Source organism: Choloepus didactylus, chromosome 27 (genome assembly GCF_015220235.1).
Source record: "Choloepus didactylus isolate mChoDid1 chromosome 27, mChoDid1.pri, whole genome shotgun sequence".
In the NCBI taxonomy this organism is placed as follows: domain Eukaryota; kingdom Metazoa; phylum Chordata; class Mammalia; order Pilosa; family Megalonychidae; genus Choloepus; species Choloepus didactylus.
In genome coordinates this window covers 16,219,557-16,233,152 of record NC_051333.1, presented here as the reverse complement: position 1 = coordinate 16,233,152, position 13,596 = coordinate 16,219,557, and the positions used below count along the sequence as shown (strand labels likewise).

At 54.0% G+C, this 13,596-nt stretch overlaps 2 protein-coding genes and 1 long non-coding RNA gene across 10 annotated transcripts in view; 2 read left to right on the top strand and 1 right to left on the bottom strand.

Annotated features, from left to right (window-relative positions):
• Positions 1-1,263: 1,263 nt before the first annotated feature.
• Positions 1,264-11,416, top strand: KCNK6 (potassium two pore domain channel subfamily K member 6). 2 transcript variants are annotated; one of them, XM_037819013.1, is made up of 3 exons: positions 1,570-2,265; positions 6,886-7,281; positions 7,381-11,416. In XM_037819013.1, exons 1-3 carry the CDS (start codon positions 1,944-1,946, stop codon positions 7,602-7,604), a joined length of 942 nt encoding a protein of 313 aa, XP_037674941.1. In that variant the 5' UTR covers positions 1,570-1,943; the 3' UTR covers positions 7,605-11,416. The 2 variants fall into 2 exon arrangements, with proteins under 2 accessions (XP_037674940.1, XP_037674941.1); XM_037819012.1 differs by having other exon boundaries at positions 1,264-2,265; positions 6,886-11,416.
• Positions 5,073-13,450, bottom strand: LOC119521040. 7 transcript variants are annotated; one of them, XR_005214285.1, is made up of 4 exons: positions 12,473-13,450; positions 10,846-10,995; positions 8,529-8,618; positions 5,073-5,489 (listed from the first exon to the last, which is right to left on the bottom strand). It is a non-coding gene; the product is annotated as an uncharacterized LOC119521040 (long non-coding RNA). The 7 variants fall into 7 exon arrangements; XR_005214288.1 differs by lacking the exon at positions 8,529-8,618 and having other exon boundaries at positions 5,083-5,489; positions 10,803-10,995; positions 12,473-12,624; positions 13,266-13,441; XR_005214289.1 differs by lacking the exon at positions 8,529-8,618 and having other exon boundaries at positions 5,083-5,489; positions 10,803-10,995; positions 12,473-12,606; positions 13,266-13,440.
• CATSPERG (cation channel sperm associated auxiliary subunit gamma) overlaps positions 13,219-13,596 on the top strand; it is a 28,163-nt gene continuing 27,785 nt past the window's right edge. Inside the window, 1 exon segment of the mRNA XM_037819011.1 lies at positions 13,219-13,342. The gene's annotated coding sequence lies outside the window, so the exon portion shown is untranslated.

Below are 13,596 nucleotides of genomic sequence, written 5' to 3'. Positions count from 1 at the left end.
TAGACCCTGCAAGCACTTATTTATAGCTGTAGTGCTAATCTGTGGGATACATGCGTTTAAACAACCTCTTTCAATCATGTTCACCTTCAATCCGGCACTGGTACTTCTAATCTCATTAATGAACCATCATCACCCCTGTTCATTCCCATACCCTAAAGTTCAACCTTGTTAACAGGTCTACATATATTTAGTAATCATGCCCCCTTCACTAGCTTCTGTCTATTTCTAGGTCCCCTATGTTCTACATTTTAAGGCACTGATTTTACATTTTTCAGGGAGTTCATATTAGTGATAACATACAATCCCTTTCCTTTTGTGTATGACTTATTTCACTCAGCATTAGGTCCTCAGGTTTCATCCATGTTGTCACATGTCTCAAGACTTCATTCCTTCTTACTGCTGCATAGTATTCCATCATATGTGTATGCCACTTTCTGTTTATCCACTCATCTGTTGAAGGACACTTGGTTTCCATCTTTTGGCAATTGTGAATAATGGCACTATGATCATCAGTGTGCAAATGTCTGTTTGTATCAATGCCTTCAGATCTTCTGGGTATATACCAAGTAGTGGAATTGCCAGATTGGATTACTTGATTCTTAAACCTTAATTTTCTTATCTGTTTAATGGGAATAATATGGTAGGGGGTGAGGATTCACTGCAAGCCCTTGATCACTGGCAGCTACTGTTAATGTTTTTATTATCAGAAGTTTCTTCCTGTGGGTTGTCAGCCCCAAGCTGGGCTCTGCTCCAAGAAAGGCCACAGTTTTATAAATAGACCCAGCTGGGGCATGTCTGAGCTGGGGCCCCAAGCCCCACTCCTCCACCCGCCAGACATGGGCAGGATTCTGGGTTGCCATCCAGGAGACCGCCAGGGAGGGCCCTGAGTTCCAGCTGGGGGTGGAGGGTGGGGTGGGGTGGAGAAACATGCAGGGGGGACAGAGAAGGAAAATTTCCCATACAGGTGTGTATCTGTGATTCAGCCAGGAAGAGACCCTAGCTCACTCCTATTCATCCTTTGGGTCTCAGCTCAGTTATTGCCATCCTCAGGAAGCCTTCCTGTCCTCCCCAGGCTTGGAAGGCCACTTCCTCTGGGCTCCTCCATCCCAGCCCTCGGTCATTCTGCCAGTGCTTCCTTCATCCCAGCCCTGACCCCCTGCCTGTGTCTCCCCCATCCCAACCCTGACCACTCTGGGCTGTCACTCTCTGTTGATGTTTCTATGTCCCTCATTAGACTGGAAGCTCCATGCGGGCCGGGGCCAGGGCTGTCTCAGTCAGCGCTGTGTCTCCTGCACTGCCCAGCAAAGGGCCAAACGTAAAGTGGGAGCCGAGCATAGATTTGGTGGAAAACAAAGGAACCCCGCTCTGTCCAGGAGGGCCCAGGAGGTATCTGCCCCTGTGGTGCCCCCGTTGTGCACTAGAGATGCGCCACCTCCGGGTGGAAGCAACTCCACTTTCAGGGCGCACGACTTGATGGATGGAGCCGGGGCTGGGTTTCAGCCCGCGCTCGCCCGGCAGCCACGCGCCCTTCGCAGAGTGTCGGGCGACTCCTGGGTCCGCGAGGGGACAGGCGAGTTTGGATTCTCTGTAACGCCGGGAGCCGAGCCGAGCCGAGCCGCGCCGCCCGGGAAGAAGAGCGCGGAGTGGAAGGACGGGAGGGCCAGCCCCATCCCTCCCATCCCGTAGGTCTCCCGGACTTGGAAAGCTCTGGACTCCACCCTCCCGGTACTACCACCTGGCGGTTGGGCGTGCCTCAGTTTCCCGGAGGCGGGACGTTCCTCCACCCCCGCCCCTCCCCTTCTCCCTCCACTTCCTCTTTGGGGCGCGGGTGGCCGCGGCTCAAGCACTCCCGGAACTGAAGCCAGGTGCCCGGCGCCCGGGAGGCGGGGGCCACGTCAGCGGGGCGGCCGGGGGCCAGGCGGGGAGCGGGTCCCGCGGGCACCATGAAGCGCGGCGCGCTCCTGGCGGGCTCCCTGCTCGCCTACGCCGCGTACCTGGTGCTGGGCGCGCTGCTGGTGGCGCGGCTGGAGAGGCCGCACGAGGCTCAGCTCCGGGCCGAGCTGGGGACGCTGCGGGCACAGCTGCTGCTGCGCAGCCCGTGCGTGACCGCTCCCGCCCTGGACGCCTTCGTGGAGCGGGTGCTGGCGGCCGGACGGCTGGGGCGCGCGGTGCTCGCCAACGCGTCGGGTACCGCCAACGCCTCGGACCCCTCCTGGGACTTCGCCTCGGCGCTCTTCTTCGCCAGCACCCTGGTCACCACCGTGGGTACGTGAGCGCCCCCTCCCCAAAGCCCGTGAGCACCCGGGACCCCCACTCTGGGTCTCTGCCACCCTAGGGAGCCGGGGGTCCTCCCGAAATATCCTTGTCCCAGCGGATCACCCCCATCCTTTCTGAACCGAGGAGCCCCTCAAAATCCCTCACTGAGGATCAATGACCCACACTCCTGGTCTTTGCACCCCCCCTCACCCAGGCCCCTTCCTCCTAGCAGGAAACGCCTGAGTTCCCTTGGAGACTAGAGCCTCCCTCCGAGTTCATTCCAGTAAGCATCTGGGACCCCATTCCCTGCCCCACTCCCTTTAAGAGTAGGTCTGTCCAATCCTTTCTGGGCCTAGGAGCACCCTCAGAGACCTTCAACGAGGACCGGGTCCTACCACCTGAGACCCTCACCCTTCAGCCACCCAAGAACACCTGCCTTTCTCTCTGGGTTGGGGACAGCCATCTCCCCCAACAGGGTCTCCTGGCTCTCCAGATGTGTCCTTCTGGGACCCCAGCCTGTGGGAAACCCACCCTCAACTTTCTCCCAGTGGACCCTGAATCTCCAGCACACCCTCCCCGCCCCTCAGGGTGCCTGGACACCACAAGACCTTATTCCCATAGGGATTCTTCAGTGAGGACCAGGGGCCCTCGGCTGAGACGACCACCCCTCCAGACCTAGAGCACTACCCAGCAAGGGCCCCTGCTCTGCTCGGACCAAGGGCCATCCCCATCCGTCCCTGACCCAAGGCCCCTAGAAAATATCCCTGACTCCAGACACAGGACCCCTCCCCAGGACTCCAGCCCATCTCAACATGGAAGCCTCAGTGTAGGATTTTCTTCCCAATAGGGAAACCCCCAGTTCTCTCTGGATCTGGGTCTCCCAATTCAGAGACTCCCCCCCAGCAGCCCCCAAGGACTGGGGCCCCACAAGGAGGGAGCAGGAGCACCATCCCAGAAGGACCACTGCACCCTCCCCAGTCAGAGGCCTCCCAGCCAGGACCCCCAAACCTCAGTCACCAAACCAACCTCCAGCAAAAACCCCTAACCCCTTCCGCACCAGGGACTCCACGTGGGAGTTTCCTTGAACCCAGGCTGAGACTCCCATCCTTCAGCTACCAGGGACCCACGCCCTCCACATTGTCGTTGAGTAAAAGTGGAACCCCTTCCCCCAACAGGGTGCCCACCCAGGGACCTTGGCTCTCTGTACCTGTTACCCCTGACCCTAGCTCCCCGGCCTACCCTGGACTTCCCAAGCAAGGGACTGTCCTGGGGGACCTGGGATCCCTCCAATCTCCAGACCCATGACTGGGACCCCCTCTGCACCCCAACACAGTCACAGCCTGCTTTGGACCTCAAATTCTCTCCTCCATCGAGGACATTCTAGGCCCCTCCCCAGTTTCCACTCAAGACCATTACCGGTCTCCGTCCTTGACACTCCCTAGCAAGCACCTGGGAACCCTCCTCCAGTCTTCCCCTTAGCAAGGCCTTCTCCTGTCACCTCCCCCAGGCGTCCTTGGGCTCAGAAGCCGGCTTTGCCTGAGGACTCCCCTCCCAATCCCAGCCTGGCTTCTCCTTTCTTTAGACCCAGGATCCCAGCCCCAAGCCAGGTTCCATTTCAAACCGGGACACTGGCCTCTGACCTAAGATTACTGACTCCCCAGACCCCTTTCCCTGAGCTCCCTGCCCCCCTTCTCCCACAGCCCTTGAGATTCTCCAATTTTGGGAATTCCCGTCTCTGCACCACACCCCCGAAGAACTGGGAAACCCCTGCCTTGTTCAAGAGTTGGTCCCAACCTCCACCAGCAGCCCCTCCCCAGCCCCCAACTTCCTGTTTATCTCTTTGTTGGGGATTTAGATGGAGGAGGCTGGGGCTCGCTCTCTCAGGCTCTAAACTCCCCCTCCCAGCTGACAGCACAGCAACAGGGAGTAGACTTTACCTTTGTTGCCCCATCGTGTGGACTGGAAAACTAAGGCCATAGACGGCAGAGCTGGATGATCCCACAGAGTCTGGAACGTGACGTCGTCCCCTGGGCCTGCTCTTCCCTGCACCGGCTGGGCCGGCTGTACCTGCTCTGAGCTGCAGGTGCAGCCTGGGCTTGGGTTCCTGCTCAGCCGCTGCTCATCTCTAGGCCTCAGTGCCTCCCTCACCTGCAAAATGGGGACAGTGACACTCCCCACTTCCTAATAACAGCCTGATGGAGGTCTTACCACATAAGTGCTTCTTTAGTCACTTCATCAGCACAACAGCCTTGTTCTTCAGCAGTGGAAACTGAGGCCCAGAGAAGCTGAATGGCTTACCCAAGGTCACACAGCTAGGAAGGTGCAGAGTGGGAATTTGAGCCCCAGCTCTCCGGCCCCAGAGTCCCATACTCTTAACCAACACACTGCACAACCTCTGAGACTTGGCATGAAGAAGGGTGGTGTGTGTGTGTGAAGTGCTGGGCACATCAGGAGTGCTCAGTAGTGGTAAAAATTGATGTTTGCTGAGTGATCAGTTATCATTGTAAGTGAAGACAGAAGCCCTAAGTGTATCAGGAGAAATGGAAAACCAACTAAGTGTTATTCAGACACTCTTTCCACAGTGTCCCTGGTTTTGTAACAGGCCCAAATTTTCTGAGGAAGACCCGTGGCCTGGAGTTACCCCAGGCAGCCCTGGGTGGAGGGGCAGGCCCGCTTGGAACTGGGAATCAGGAGAGAGGAAGTGAGTGTTACAGTCACTGTAACTCTTTACTTGCCCTTGCTAGGTGCCAGCCATGTCCAAACCCAGTAAGATTTTGAGGAAGGGAATATTTATGAGCCCATTTTGCACAGTACAGAGATGGGGAGTCCCTTGGCTGAGGTTATGCAGGGAGAAATGGCAAAGCACTGATTTGAACTCAGCTCTTGGAGGTACTATGTTTAAGCTCGCAGCCCCTATCTGATTCTAACTCTGTGATTTTTTTCTATTCATAAGGATTTCATGTCCTTTGTAAACCTGATGTTTCGGCCAATCTGCTAGAGTTTCTCTCTCAAAACCCTTAAAATTTACATGGGTTGAAATCAAATTACAGTGGCTGAAATAAGATGGAAGTTTAATTCTTGCTCACATTCAAGGTAATCAACTCAAGGTTGCACAGCCAGAGCTCCTTCTGTCTCATGCTCCTCCATTACTCCTCAATGCACAGTTTTCATTCCTAATATCACGTCATGCTCCAACATGGCTGCTCAGCTCCAGCCTTCGTGTCATGTTCCAGCTAGCAGAAAGAAGGAGGAAGGGAGAGAGATGGGCATCCCCGCTCCCTGAAAGGATACTTACTGGAAGTTACTGGCTTCTTTCATGTATACCTCATTGACTAGAAATTAGTTATGGCCAATTTCCCTGCAAGGGAGTCTGGGAAATGTCTTTATTCCAGGTGGCCATGTGTTCGTGGGATCCTTTTGTATGGAAGAAAGGCACAGGTGAATGCCTGCTCTGTGCAGTGTTTCCACATTTTATTGATCACAGGACAAGATCTGTAGTTCATTAGGCAAGACATTTTCTTGTCAATGTAAACCAGGCCCCTCACCATCCTGTCACCTCTCTGACCCTTTGGTTTGATTTGGGAAAAGAAAAAAGATTTTAATATTGGACATTGCCACAGAAAGCCAATCCCACCAACACCTGAATTCATCCCCCTTTACCATGTTTCTGTTTGTGGAGCTCACACCCACACAGGCCTTGCTGAGTTCCAATGTGGTCTGGGACCCTGGTAGGGCTTGCCACACCCATGTTAGAATAGAGGAAACGGAGGCTCAGAGCCAGGCTACAGCCTGCACCCTTCATTCATTATTTTGACAAATATTAAGTGCTTACTCTATGCCAGATATCAAAACAGAAAGAAACCCCTGCCCTCCTGGAGCTGACACCCCAGTGGGGAGACATAAGTAAATAAATAAATTTACTTATTTACCAAATAAGTAAATCTTATAGTATGCTAGAAGGCGTTAAGTGCTGTGAAAACAAACAAACAAAAAATGGGGTGGTAAAATTTTAAATAAGGTGGACAGGCGAAAGCATCACTGAGAAGGTGACCTGAGCAAATTCCTGAGGTTGGGAGTGAGTGAGCCAGGCAGGTACTGGGGGAAGAGCATTCCATGGGATGGGAATAGCCAGTGCAAAGTTGCTGCATGGACTGTCAGCAAGGAGGCCCGTGTAGCTGGGAGAATGAGCCAGGGGGTGAGTGAAAGAAGCTGAGGTCAGGGAGGTGACGGGCAGATGGTGGGGGTCTCGTGGGCCATGATGAGAACTCTGTCCTATGACCCTGTGTGAGATGGGGCCACAGGAGGGCTCTGAGCAGAGAGGGCCGTGATCTGACTCTGGCATTCAGAGGGGAGCAGGAGGCCTTGGAGGAGGCTGCTTTGATGGACAGGACCAGGGAGGGACGTAGATCAGAAGGCTGAGACAACAGGACAGGTGGACAGGTTGAATGTGAAGAGAAGGACACAGGCTTTTGGCCTGAGCAGCTCAAAGGACAGAGGTGCCATCACCTGAGACTGGAGAGACTGGGAGAGGGGCAGGTTTGGGGGTAAAACTAGGTCTTGATTTGGGGTCCACAGACACCCAAGTGGAGGTGCCAAGTGGGCAGAAGGACTTCCCCCTTCCTCCCACAGGCTATGGCTATACAACGCCACTGACCGATGCGGGCAAGGCCTTCTCTATTGCCTTTGCCTTCCTGGGTGTGCCGGCCACCATGCTGCTGCTGACCGCCTCGGCCCAGCGCCTGTCGCTGCTGCTGACCCACGTGCCCTTGTCCTGGCTGACCGTGCGTTGGGGCTGGGACCCCCGGCAGGCAGCCCGGTGGCACCTGGTGGCTCTGCTGGGAGTCGTGGTGACCACCTGCTTCGTGGTGCCAGCGGCAGTCTTTGCCTATCTCGAGGAGGCTTGGAGCTTCCTGGATGCTTTCTACTTCTGCTTCATCTCCCTATCCACCATTGGCCTGGGTGACTATGTGCCCGGAGAGGCCCCTGGGCAGCCCTACCGGGCCCTCTACAAGACGCTGGTCACAGGTGAGCAGGGTGGCCGGCCGGGGACATGCAGGGGAAGAGGGAGGGCCTGCCCTGGGGGTCTGAGCCCAAGTCCACCCATCCCCCTCTGCCGTCTCTCAGCCTACCTCTTCCTGGGCCTGGTGGCCATGGTGCTGGTGCTGCAGACTTTCCGCCATGTGTCAGACCTGCACGGCCTCACTGAGCTCATCCTGCTGCCCACCCCCTGCCCTGCTGGCTCCAACGAAGATGAGGACGATCAGGTAGACATTCTGGACCCCCAGCTGGAGCCGCACCAACAACTCACTGCCAGCTGCCACACTGACTACGCCTCCATCCCCAGGTAGCTGGGGCAGGTGCCCTGGGCTAAATGGAACTGGCCTGGGGCCGAGGTGCCCACAGGACTGGAGCTGATGGTATAAGAGTGGCCACGTGCACATACAGGTGCTTGTGGGGCACTGCACCTGGCTGGGATGCAAGGGTCCGGCAGGCCCCATTTCCACATCCTGGGTGCCACCAAGCACCTGACATTGTCTTGCTTCCCCTTTCTCTCATTTTCCCTCCCACTCTGGGTCTCGTGGGTCCTCTGGTTTTCCCACTGCCTTTCTGTTTCTCATTCTCTTACACCCAGCCTCTCTCACTCAGCTGATGACCAGCTGCCGACTCACCAGGCTCTGGGATCAGACCTCATTTCAGGTCCTAGGTCTGTCACTACCCTGTGGGCAAGTGACTGCCCCTCTCTGAGTCTTGATTTCTTCATCTGTCAAATGGGAAGAATATATTCACTCACCCCAAACCCCCTCCTTTGTGGGACACAGCAGTGGTCGGGATGGCCCCGGATCCTGCTCTCAGGGGACTTGCGGTCCAGTGTGGAAAACAGACCCACCTCCCAGCCAGTGACAGCCCAGAATACTCAGGGCTGCAGTGGGGGAAACGCGAGGCAGAGGGGTCAGAGCAGGGACAGGGTTGGCACAGGGAATGTGCCTGGTCCAGTTTGGAAGCTCCGGGAAATCTTCCCGGAGGAAGGGACAACTAAACCAAGGCTTGAAACATGAGTAGCCAGGAGAAGCTGCACCTGACTAATTCTTCCCGGGTATCTCCAAGGAGCAAGACTCTGTGTGGAGAGCCCCGGCATAAGCCTGGGGTGACAGGATCTTCATCATCAGCTGGCAGGCAGGAAACTGAGGCAGGATTCCAGCCCAGATCCGAGCGGTATGGAAGCCAGGACCACTGTAAGAGCCGCCCTCATTTGCTAAGGACTAACTGCATACCGTGCATCCGGGTGCAAATCCCAGCTCAGCTGCTTCCTGGCTGTGTCCTTGGGCAGTCACTTTACTCCTGTGATTCTCAAGCTTCCTTATCTGTAAAATGGCAATATTAATAGTATCTACTTCTAAAGATGATTTCACAGAGTCTGGCATGTTATTCTGGGCTGCTTCCTTTGGCCAGGACCTGTTCTGGATAATTTACTTACGAGGAAAATAATATTATTATCCTCTTTGCACAGATATGGAAACTGAGGCACAGGGAGGGGAGGTCCCTTGTCTTAGCCACAGAGCTAGGAAGTGACTGACCTTATGTTTCACTCCCTCCGTCAGTAATGGGAGTCATCGCCAATGGCCCAGCCACCGAGCTCTCACTCTGAACCAAGCCCTACATAGGTTACAGAAGGGATGGGCATTTGAGCTAGGCCTTGATAGATCAGTAGACTGTGGGCAAAGAGAAAAGGCAAGGGGAGTACATTTTGGACATCCTGGAGGTGTGAACGTGACAGGGACATTAGCTACTGGCAAGCAGTTTTCTATGACTGAAGCATGGAGTGAATGAGGGAAGGAGCATGAAGTGACATGGGTACATACATCTTTGGTGTCCTCAAATGACAAGCTTGGGAATGAGGCCTCTGTCCTGCAGCACTGGAGAGCCATGGAAGGTTTTAGACAGGAGAGGGTCATGGTTAGGTTTAGGCTTTAGGAAGACCCCCTTGACCAATGTGTGTAGGGGACCAGAAGAGGAGGCTGAGGCCAGGGGAAGGCTGGGCAGGAACAAAGCAGGAGACAATGGGCTGAAAAGGGGAGGAGCGGTGGGCAAGGTGGTACTCAAAAGGCCAAGTGGACAGACATAGGCTTTATAGTGTAGGGAAAGAAGGGGTGAGGCCAGGCCAGGGCCCAAGGGATAGTCAGTTGGCCAACTGCCCCTGAGATAGGGACCTGGGAGAAAGAACAAGTTTGGGGGGAGATCCTGGGGCTAGTTTGGAACACAAGGGGAGGCATCAGGAGGACAAAGGACTCCCAGGGTTGGGGCTCAGGGATGGGTCAAGGCTGGAGACAGAGATGAGGGAACTGAGGCCATGGGCATGGGGATGGCAGCCATGGGAGTTAATGAAGAGAGATCAGCCTTAGGGTATTTATATCAGAAAATATTTGGACTGCAAGTAACAAAACTCCAACTCGCACTGGCTAAAACAATGAGATAATATATATTCTCCAGGAAGTCCAGAGTTGGGGAGGGCTCCAGGAATGATACAATCCACAGCTTTGAGAGGGCCTTGTGGTCCCAGGTTCCCTCTGTCTCTGCTCTATCATCCTCAGCTGAAGTATTAGCCCCCAAGTGGGCTCCCCTCATGGCCTTAGAGTGGCTGCTGCAAGTCCAGGCATCACAACCAGACCTGTCAATTTCTAGTGCAAGAAGAGAGAGGCATCTCTTCCCACGTGTGTCTCTTTGGAAGCAAGGAAACCTTCCCAAAGCCTCCCAGCAGACTTCCTTTCCCATCTCACTAGTCCAAATTGGCTCATATGCCCATTCCAGAACCAATCATTGGCCAGAATGATGAGGCACCATGATTAGCTTGGACTCCTCAGGATCCCCTTGCCCCCTAAAACTGAGGTTGGGGTTTCTGTTTGGAGGCTGCTGAATATATAAGTGGGTTACTATTAGAATGGTAGGAGGTTGGGAGAATGGACATTGATTAATCAGTGAAGACCATCTCATGTACGATTGTGCAGGACCTACATGAAGGATGTCTGGCCAGCTGGGTGGCAACAAATAAGGACTGAAGTTCAAGGACAAATTCATATGCTAACAGGGGGTGTCTTTTTCTAATTAACATAAAGGCCCCTTATGCTAAGCACTGGCCCTGCCTCATCAAAGAAGAGCTTACAAAAGAGACAGAAAAAGAGTGCCAGAGAGGAGTAGGAAAACCGGGAGGATGGGGAGTATTGGTAAGAGAAGAGAGAATTTTAAGGAGGAAGAACTCAACATCGTCAAATCATTCTAAAATGTCACAAGAGCTCATCTATCGAGCAGTGTTGTCCAACACTCATATAGGATTTACTATGGGCTAGGCACTGTCCTAAGCCCTTGATACAGAATAAGTGGCCCTCTCAAAAACCCCATGAGTTGAGCGAATACTCCACATTTTACAGATAAGGAAAAGAGGCCGAGGGAGGTTGAATAACTTGCCAAAGGTCACTCAGAAAGTGCAAAGCTGAGATTTGAACATGGTTTTGGTTGGTCACCCTGTCCCACAGAAGCTCAACAACACCCACCCGTCTTGCTCCTTCTCAGCCCCCAACCTTCTAGGCTCCTCACCAAGGTCACTGTTGGCTGCCTCATTGCATCAGGGTGGGGAGGCAGTTGCTTCTCCCCCATCTCATACTCCAGAGAGATGCTTGTGTGATTTTGGGCTTCTGCTCATCTCATCACTTCTCTTTTCAACTTCTTCTAGAAAGACACCAGGCCCTGTTCAGTTCAAGATTTAAAAAAAAAAAAGAGTTCATGCTAAAAAATTCAACGAAACAAAAGAGTGTACACTGGAAAGTAAATTTTTCTCCCATACTCAGACTACATAGATTTATTTCCCAGGTCTTCTTCCAGGCATATTCTGTGCATGTGCCAGCAATATATATGTGTGTCATTCATTTATTCATTCATTCATTCATTTTTGCTCTACACAAACAGTACCTAGTGTGGTGAAGTAGTTACAATTAAAGACTAGAGGTAAAGTTCCTGGACATAAATCTGAACTCTTCCTCCCAAACCCTATGGCTCTGGACAAGTGAGTTCATCTTCCTGTGCCTCCGTCTGCTACTTGGTGAAGTGGGATAACAGGACCTACCTCATGGGCTTGTTTGAGAATTAAACTTATTTTTTTTTGCCAACAGCGTGTTTCAGAGACCTTATAATTAGGTCTCTCATATCCTTTTTTACATCTGCAGTGCCTCCCCTAGGATACATGTCCCATTGTTTATTTCAGCATCTCGTTGATGGACTAGTGGATGGTTTCCAGTCTTTTGCTGGTATAAACAATGCCGCAGTGAACATCCTTGTTACATCAAGATCTAACAAAGGTGCTTCCCCTTGGGGTGGAGGCTGTATTCCCTGAGTTGGGGGTGCCACGATGAGACCCCAGTCACTCTCACTCTATTTGGTGAGGTAGAAGCTGCTGAGTTTCTTTTCTCAGATAAAGTCACCCTCCCTGGCATGAGGGGGTGGGTTGGGGATGGGGGGGGATAAACCATAATCAGGGGTTGGCTCACCTGAAGCACCTATTCTCTGCTGGGTGGGGCTGGGGTGCAACAGGGACTGACAAAGCCCTGGGCCCCACCTTCACAGAGATTGCGAACCCTGGGAAAGAAAGACCACTTCACAGAGTTACAGCCTAGAGTGATCAAGAGTGGCTTGGGGGCTGGACATGTAGCACAGACAGGACCTGAAGGAAGGAAAGTGGTCACCTTGGTGACAAAGAGAAAAGTATTCCAGAGGGTACAGTTCTGGGGAACGTAGAGGGCAGGGCAAGACCTGGTCAAGGATATTAGAGTCCACTCAGTGAGTCTAGCCTGTAGAATAAGGGCTCTGTGGGGAAAACGGATGGCACGGATGTGACTATGCAGGAATCTGGAAACTTTCCTAAGACCATGAGGGGTCGCGGAAGGTTTTAGGGTAGTAGTTCTCAAGATGTGGTCCCCAGACCGTCAATATCAGCATCACGCAGGAACTTGCCGGAAATATAAATTCTCAGGCCCCACCCCAGGTCTACTGAACCCAAATTTCTAGGGATGGAGCCTAACAACCTGTTATAACAAGTCGTCCGGTGATTCTAATGCAAGCTAAAGTTTGAAAAACCCTATTTTAGAGTAAAATTAACTTTGCAGTTCATCAAAAAAGCCACCGCCCCGGAATGCCAGCAGCCAGAATACAAATGAAAATTGTTATTTACCTTGCGCCAGTTACTGTGGTTCACTCTTTACGATGTCATCTTATTGCCTTATCCGGAGAACTCTAAGAGACGATTGCCTTTCTCCACTGTTGCAGCTTTGTAGCGTAGACAGCTTAATTCGCTCCCGCGAGGTCCTAGAGGTAGGATGCCGGCTGTTGATATAAAAGCCTGATTGGGTAGAAGGAGGAGTAGGGGCGGGGCTTGCTGTCAGCAAAAGGAGCTCTTTGAAGACCTTCCTGTCACAGACTCTGTCTCCAGCACCCTCTGCCGGCCACTCCCGGCACTCCTGGATGCTTTAAAGTCCGCGGGCCCCAAGTCCTTGACGCCTATTGGGGAGGACGCGTTACCATAGAGACAGGCGCATGACGCAGACGTGCCTTGGGTAAGGTGGAAGTCGGTTGTGGAAGTGCGAGCGGCCATTTTGAGACCGGGCAGGAGGGGCGGGACTGGAGCGGCCAAGTGACGGTTGACCGGTTTTAACCAAGTGACTGGTACCGCGGGGCGGGGAGAAGAGGGAGGTGCCTGGGGCCATCCCGGGGGGGGTGGGGACGGGGTTGAGAAGCGGAGGGGGAGGAAGGTAGGGGCCGGGGAGAAGAGGGGAGAAACTGGGGAGGAGAGGAGAAAGAGCGGGCCGAGGAGCAGGGAGAAGCCGCGATGTGCACGGGCGGGGCTAGAAGAGGCGGGGCGTAGGGCAGGTAGGGGCCAAGGGCATGGAAAGGCGGGACGAGAGAAGGGGGCGGGGCGAGAAGGTGTCGCGGTTCCACCGGAAGGTGAGGATCGAGAAGGTACCGACCGAGAAGTCAGCGCCGGCGCAGAGAGAGGAGAAGGTGCAGGGTGAAGCGAGGGCGCGGGGCCGGGAGACAGCGAAAGGCAAGGAGAGGTCTCGCGGCGAGAAGGCTGGTGCCGAGGAGAGGGTCCGTGGCCAAAAGGGGCAGGGTGAGGGGAAGAGGCGGAGCGAGAAGGTACCGGGTCAGAGAAAGGGGCGGGGCGAAGGGCAGGCTCGGGAAGAACAGCAGGCCAAAGGCGAGGGGAAAGTGCGAGTCGACAAAGGGCGGGTCGAAGAGCAGAGGCGGGCCGAGGATCAGAGGTGGGGCGAAAAACAGGGACAGGGGCGGGACAAGGAG

What these genes read in the sequence shown, in the direction of transcription:
- KCNK6 (XM_037819012.1), top strand. Translation starts at nt 1,944, where the DNA reads ATGAAGCGCGGCGCGCTCCTGGCGGGCTCCCTGCTCGCCTACGCCGCG. An exon ending in CACCCTGGTCACCACCGTGG is followed by an intron (nt 2,266 to 6,885) that starts GTACGTGAGCGC and finishes TTCCTCCCACAG; the next exon opens with GCTATGGCTATACAACGCCA.